We start from the raw sequence: 7,662 nt of genomic DNA, 5'->3' as shown, positions 1-7,662 counted from the left end.
GAGTATCCTTATAAATACACCCAAAATAAGATTGATTATGACCTCCACATTCTCATGTGCATAAAATTTATAAGTTAGATCCCATAATTTATCTTCCTCATAGAACTTGAGAAGGAATTGTGAAAGATATCTAGAGTGAACATAATCACCTTTGCTACAATGTGCACAAAATCTAATATTATATCTGATGCTACCACAAATCATGAATAATAAACGTTTGTAATTTAGAAAATAATAGTCTTACACATGATTTGTGAAGAACACAAAAATCAGAAATTTCAGAATACAACACTTTCATGATGTGTGTAGTCACACTGACTGCACTTTATGATCTCTCAGAAAGAATTGCAGAACTAACAGATGATAGTCCATCTCTTTTTGGTGATAGCCGATGTTTGGACCACTCTTCTAGGTTTTTGCGGTGAAGATTGTTCATCATTATGAAAGGACGCTTTCCTCGAATAATCTTCTCTGCACTTTTCCAATCGTCGGCCAAACCTAATGCGACAAGCACAGCACATGTCACGCACACACTTCTTCCGTGACCTGTTGATTGTTCCAAGTTCATGGATTTAAGAAAACAAGCTATCTTCCAAGTAGTTGACTGATGAATATGAATAACATTTTGCAAATAGTGTGAAGGAAATCATCACTGAGTGACAAGAATTAGAGATCCAAAAACACAGAAACATCATAGTCGCCCAAAGGCATAGAACAAAATTTCATTCCAATTAGATGAATCACAACTCAAAGGAAATAGAGAACAATTCAACACTGCACCTTAAAAACAATTCTTCAAGTTAAAGTACAGAAAAAGAGAAACCTTGGGTTCATGTATCATTAGCCTCACCAAGATTTTTAAAAACTTAGATTGATTGGATCACAACATAGAGAAATAAGTTATGCAAACAAACATATATATTGTCTTCACATGGAAAACAGAATCAATGACATTAACTGTTTTTATGAAAATATAATCTAAATGATATGGACAGCTTACATGAAATAAGAATCCATAGTAATAATTTAAACTTATTGAATTAACAATTAACAAGAAATGCAAAGTACAGCATGCGTCTCTACAATTATTAATAGATATAATATATAAGTGGGCATGAAGTCAAGATTTAAGCCACAACTAATGAAAAACAATGGGAGATAAGGTTGTGGTTAATTTTTTAAAAATAATTTTTGCCACAATTATATCATAAAGTGATGACTTTTTAAAATAAATTGTCAATTAATGCTGAAGAAAATTATCACTAATGTCACACTTAGTTATAGATCAATTAATTTCCTTTGGCTAATGGTTTTAACCACAAGACTTATGCCAATGAATCTAGTAACAGAATTATTGTCGCCAAAAGCATTTTATCATTAATAGACTTTTTTTGTCACGAGACCATCTCTTTCTAATTAATAATCGTTGATTCCTTGGTTTCTTTGTGTGAACCAAGAAATTTGTTAGTTACTATTATGAAATGTAAGTTGAGTTCTTCTTTAGTTGCTCATTCTCAAAGGCCTTGCAAATATATCTCCATGAGAAACTCAACCTAGTGGACTCATTTTCCTCCAAACCATGCACTAATAATTTTACAAGATCATATCATTCCATTTGTGGGATCTCTTCCTTTCTAATTTTGTTAACTGTATTTTATTAAAATTAAAGATAAAAATAAGAGCAATCATTTTGTCTAGTCTATTATTAAGAATTAAGTTCAACAACTTATAAATTATCTTGAATAGGTGAACTAATTCATGAGTTAAATGTTACCTAACTACCTATACACAGGGGTATATACAAAGTAGTAAAGCAACGAAGAGCTTCACCATCATTGAGCTGTCAAAAGTCAACACATAATACTCCATTGCCAAGCCGTGCACCTTTTTCTCACAATTCACAAGTTCATTATCATCATCGACCAGTGTTTGTGTTTGTCCCAAATTGGGATGATTCAAAATTCATTTGTTAGAGCAGATAAAATTAAAATTTGCAGTAAATTAAATGAGAAAATATCAAGATTTAAGCTTGAGTGATGCCCACTAATATAAGCTTAATTTGTAAGAAAGAATAATCCGAATGAAATAAAAAATATGGTCCATGTACTAATTTTCTACATGACTATGTGCAGATTTCCGATTAAATTATTTTCTGCAAATTCAGATAATAGTAAAGGACAATAAGCGGAGCAAATACTTGGTCATACTACTATTTTTTTGGCAAGTAGCTAAATAAAAGACTGCTCACCAAAGGCACAATGGATGTATACAGGAACCTTCTGTGTCCTTTTTCTACATGCCCAACGAACTGCAGATTCAATTTGAGACGGTTGAGGGGCTCTTGTATCCCAAGTGGCAACAGACAAATATCCATTTGGAGTAAGTGCAGAGCTCCGAGGTAGCTCACATGTACAATCAATCACTGCAGGTCTGCCAGGAGGCAAATGATCCATGGAAGTAGGCCAGCCACCAACATATATACCTTCAGAAATTTCACTGTACAAAGGTTCCCCACTCTTCCATCTCCTCAAGAGCACAAATAAACGAATGAACAAAAGATAAGGTCCGAATATGATCAGTGACCAGAGAGGAAACTTTCCATCAGAACTCTTTCCCAAAAGCAGTGGAAGATTCACTGCTGGAAGAGATGCAATGGCAATTAAATATGAAACCAAAGAGGCATGCAAAAGTGGTAGATGAATCAAGTTTACTCCCAGTTCTCTGACAAAGTAAAATGCCAACAACAGAGTAGTTGCCTTCAACCCAATAAGTATGGATATACCCATTTCTTTTCCTCTTGAATAAATAATCCTCGCTTGAGTTTACTAAGCCAAGAAAATAAAATGCAGATTCCATTATCAAAAATGCAAACAAAATAAAACTTCAAAAAATTATGACATGGTAACTAAAGTTGTGATCTGAACAGTTTGTCTAGAGATTCATGAATAAGAAGATATTCAAGATAAAGAATAAAACATCTTTAGATGAAAGAAGCACCACAAAACTACCTCCAAGAAGAAGATTCAGCGTGGTCAATTTCTCAGAGTCAATCTTTGGTTGCAAAGTCAAGTTTTTCCCAATTCATTACTGTTAGAGTGTATACTAAAAGCCTAGCTTTTGGTATAAACATTTATCTAGAAATAAGAATCACATTGGTCAAATGTCTACATTTATGATAAATGTAGTTGTTCAATTAATTTATACAGTAGATAACATAGTATGTGGTGCCACATGCAGAAGATGATGTTATCAGTACCTTATAAATTATAAACAGTAGCTCACGACCAAAATGGAAAGGAACAAACCATTAGAAGGTCGTAGTGTAATTAGGTATCAGTTTATCTTGACTGTATAATTACACTAGTACAGTTAGAGTGTATTGAGTAGGACCATTTGAGGTCGTTTCTTTTATACTGACTTTATAAAGAAACAAAGACCTCGGTTATTATGGAAGTGTGTGCTCTTAAGCCTAATATAATAACAAGCACATATATTTGATATTTATTTCTTTAATTTATCAATGGGTGAGATTTAGTTCGATGAATCAATAAGCTGATAAGTTGGAAATGACATCACTTATAGTGTGTGTTGTTGATTATAGAAGGAAACTGTCCTAGAGATACTAGGTTGATAATGTCCTCAGAGGAGCTCATAAGGATTGTCGTATTAAACCCTGCGGGTGGACCTAGTCCGACTGATGATAAGGTTGAGTGGTACTACTCTTGGACTAAGATATTAATTAAATGAGTTGTAACTCACTTAATTAGTGGACATTCGATATCTTAAACACGGAGACTAACACACTCATAAGAAAGGGCCCAAAATGTAATTTGGGATTGGTGCGGTAGTTCATAATAGTTCTCTAGTGGAATGAATTATTATTGATAAAATTAAGTTGTGTGTTAAGGGCGAACACGGGATGCTTAATTTTATCGGAGACCAAACCAATTCCTCCTCTCGGTCCCTATCGTAGCCTCTTATTTATAGAGTACTATACCCACCTAAAGGGGGCCAAGCTAGCTTGGGAACCAAGCTAGGGCTGGCCTAGGTACATTAAATTAAAAAAAGAATTTTAATTTTAATTTTTATTATGTGGAAGATATAATTTATTAAAGAGAATTAAAATTAAATTATCTCTCTTGTAAAAGATCTACAAAGATTAAAGAAAGAGATTAGATCTCTTTCCTTATTTATTGGTGAGATATTTTATTTTCTCTTTAAAATTATTCACGTGTTGTAAAATTAAAATTATGGAAATTTCTTTTATCAACCATGAAGAGATTTTGAAGAAATTTTAATTTTAAAATTTCGAAACAAATTAGGAAGTTTTAATTGTTGATTGAAACTGGTCTAATTGGCCGTCCATTAGAATTTAATTGGGAAATTTTATTTTATTTTCTCAATTAAATCATGTCGAAAATTAAGGAAATTTTATTGTAATTAAATTTCCTAATTTATCAAGGAATATAAAAAAGGGAGAGGTTCTGAAACCCCCTATTATTTCTCTCCCTCTTTTGTTCCTTGGTGTGGCCGACCATCATCCTCTCCCTCTCTTCCTCTTGTGGTGGCCGAACCTCTCTTTCCCCTTGGAGCTCTTGTGGTGGCGGATACTACTTGGAGAAGAAGAAGGAGAGAAAGCTAGCATCTCTTGGAGCTTGGTTGGTGTTTTGATCTTCTTCCTTGGTGAAGCTTCCTTATTGTTGGCCGAACCTAGCTAGGAGGAGAAGAAGGTGGTTGGTGGTTTCTCATCTCGGAAGATCGTTGCCCACACAACGTCCGAGGTTAGAAGAGGAATACGGTAGAAGATCAAGAGGTCTTTCTAAAAGGTATAACTAGTAATTTTTCTTTCCGCATCATACTAGTTATTTTTGGAAATAATACCAAATACAAGAGGCTTACGTTCTAGTATTTCAAATATGTTTTTCGAAGTTGTGTTTTTTTTCCCTTGTGATTTGATTGTTCTTTTTGGTTAACTTAAAGTTATTTTAGGAAATTAAATATTAGATTTCTATAAAAGGTTTTGTCTAGTCGATGGTGGTTGCTCCCATATCCAAGAAAGCCATGTGCCTCGCCACGTCAGTACTGGGAACTAACTTAAGGTGACTTGGGTCGAACGTGTTAAGTTCCGCAGGAGATCCAAGTCGAAACCTAAAAGAACAAATAGATTAAACGTGTTAAGTTCCGCAGGCGATCCAAAATTTAATTTAAAAGAACACATGGTAGCTAGGAAAAGGTTCAGACCTTTGTACAAAATTTTTGTACAGTGGAACCTCTAGGTTTTCCGAGTAGCAACCAACAATTACCTACACTTCCTAATGTAATGTGCCTAATGTGGTCAAATAAAAACACTTGATTACATTGACCAATAAGTATTCACACCCTTCTTTCATCCTAGAAATACATTTTTAGCATGAGGTAGGTTAATTCTAGTTTACAGAGTTTTGAATATGTGAAATTGAAAAGTAAACAAAAAAAGAATTTTATTGTATATTAGAAACGAAAAGAAGTGCACTAGGGATACTTGATCTTGTTTACCACAACTTCATCTGACTTGCCCAATGGATATGGAAGCTATTTCAATATATTGAATAATTTGCCTTTCCAATGCTAGGAGTGTGCATTAAGACACAAAGCGGTGGCTTTTAAAGCATAACATATGCACTTGATCCATTTATGACTTCCCAACTTAACATTCAAATCACAACCAAAGAGAACCTTGCTGATCTCTATAACATTTACAGCACAAGTGTGCATTTTTTTTTCCTTTTGTATTAACAGAACGTTGATGATTCCTGTATGATATTTTATTGCACCACAATATGGACCTCTCATCATGTGAATCATCAGTATCCACATTGTTAATCAACAGGACTAGGGCTGCAAACGAATCGAACCGGCTCGCGAGCTTTTCGAGCCGGCTCGAAAAATATTTGATTCGTATTCGAATTTATTGAATTCGAGCCGAATTCGAACATGTTCGAACTTTTTTTTAAGCCGAACTCGAGCCCAAATTATATTATTCGATAGTTCGCGAGCTGCTCGCGAACCTTAATATTTTATTAATATAAGTTAAATATATATTAATAAATAAATTTCGAGTACCTATTTTCGAGCAATAATTTGAATAGTTCGCGAACATATTCGAATCTTTCGAGCTGAACTCGAACCCGAGCTCTAACTCGAACCGAACTCGAACACAAAATTTTAAATTTTTTGAGCTTCGAATCGAGCTCGAACTCAAATATAGCTATTTCGAGCCTTAGATTTTTTAGCATATTTGGCTCGATTTGATTCATTTACACCCCTAAACAAGACAATGACATTGCAATAAATGTAGTTGTCTCTTAGCAAACTTCAGGTATAACTTGATCTCCTATCACGACATGAAAAGCACTTATAACTAAGTACATAGAGTAATTTGAAACTCATCTCCAAAATCAAGATTTTACCGGTCATTGTGCACTATTATCTTGTATTATCTAATCTCCACTAAATTCTATTATTCATATTTACTTGGACGGAAAAGGAATAGATTATTGAGCTTCATTTCCCTCTATTTCCCCATGAGTCGAACAGAAATAAAATTGAGGAATTCAGCAGAATTAAATACCATCCTTCTCTCTATGTCCTTCCATTTAAACACAAGAAATTAATGGTTTTCTTCTGCTGCTTTCTTTTCTTTTCCACGTCCACCCACCAAACACAGCAAAAGGATCTTTTTTTGTTCACCTCGATGGATCATGAATGTCCTTGTTGTGGCGATCATACTTGAACCAGAATGATATGACAGCACAGAAATTTAGAAAACCTTTACGAATATGTGCAGTAGAATCCCCAACAATAAATCCAACAACTCAAAATAACAAATGGGACCAGCAATGCATAGCAATTCAACACCAAACATGAAAAATATAGGGCAAAACTCAACTGGGGGACAACGGCCATACCATTCCTGTTCAAACTCAGAAGCTTTCCATGGAGACCAGACCGATGCGGTAAGGGGAAGAAGCTTGCAGAGAGAGGTCGAAAGGAAGGAGACCGTGGTGAGTCCGGCAAATCGAAGGACGGCGACAGCACGGCAGAATCGTCGGTAGGGCAACGAGATGAAGTATCAGTCCCTTCACCTGAGCCACATAAAAGAAGTAAAATTACAAAAGCACCCTCTCACGTTATTATTTTCACTTTTTTAGCCACTCTACCATTTATATCTTCCTCTTTTATCTATTATTAAATTATTAAATTATATTTTTATTTTTTAAAACACTTTGTTAATATAACAATCATAAAATTGCGATTAAGCTGATTAAGTAACCCTAAAATTTTGGCTGTGACAAGTTAATTAGTTTGAGCATCGTTTGACCAATTATCAACGAGGATAAAGAAGGTAAATAAATATATAATTTCATAAATTTAAAAGTAAGATATTTTAAAATATAATTACGGTTATAAATATGATACATTTGTAATTTTAAGTAAAATTAACAATTAACGCCTGTTTTTTTTTACCTTAGAATAGACCACAAAATAAAAAAAAAAGGACGAGTTATCAGAATAAATACAAAAGGATTTATATCAAATAATCTATAGATTTTATATTCTTAAGTTAACCGTCTATTCAAAAATGTATTTTGTTAGAATGAACCCTTGATCCTTAAATAACTA

At 33.9% G+C, this 7,662-nt stretch overlaps 1 protein-coding gene across 6 annotated transcripts in view; it reads right to left on the bottom strand.

The window, feature by feature from the left end:
* Nucleotides 1–203: 203 nt before the first annotated feature.
* Nucleotides 204–7,662, bottom strand: part of LOC122030936 (uncharacterized protein YnbD-like) — a 56,776-nt gene continuing 49,317 nt past the window's right edge. For all 6 annotated transcript variants that reach the window (XM_042589975.1, XM_042589989.1, XM_042589983.1 and 3 more), the window contains 3 exons: nt 6,948–7,124; nt 2,249–2,825; nt 204–546 (listed from right to left, as the gene is read on the bottom strand). In XM_042589975.1, coding sequence (XP_042445909.1) covers nt 326–546; nt 2,249–2,786 — 759 coding nt within the window. In that variant the 5' untranslated portion in view covers nt 2,787–2,825; nt 6,948–7,124 and the 3' untranslated portion in view covers nt 204–325. The remainder of the gene's footprint in view (nt 547–2,248; nt 2,826–6,947; nt 7,125–7,662) is intronic.

This window comes from Zingiber officinale, chromosome 1A (genome assembly GCF_018446385.1).
Source record: "Zingiber officinale cultivar Zhangliang chromosome 1A, Zo_v1.1, whole genome shotgun sequence".
Lineage (NCBI taxonomy): Eukaryota > Viridiplantae > Streptophyta > Magnoliopsida > Zingiberales > Zingiberaceae > Zingiber > Zingiber officinale.
Note: the sequence above shows the minus strand (reverse complement) of the source record. Positions and strands in the feature narration are given on the sequence as shown.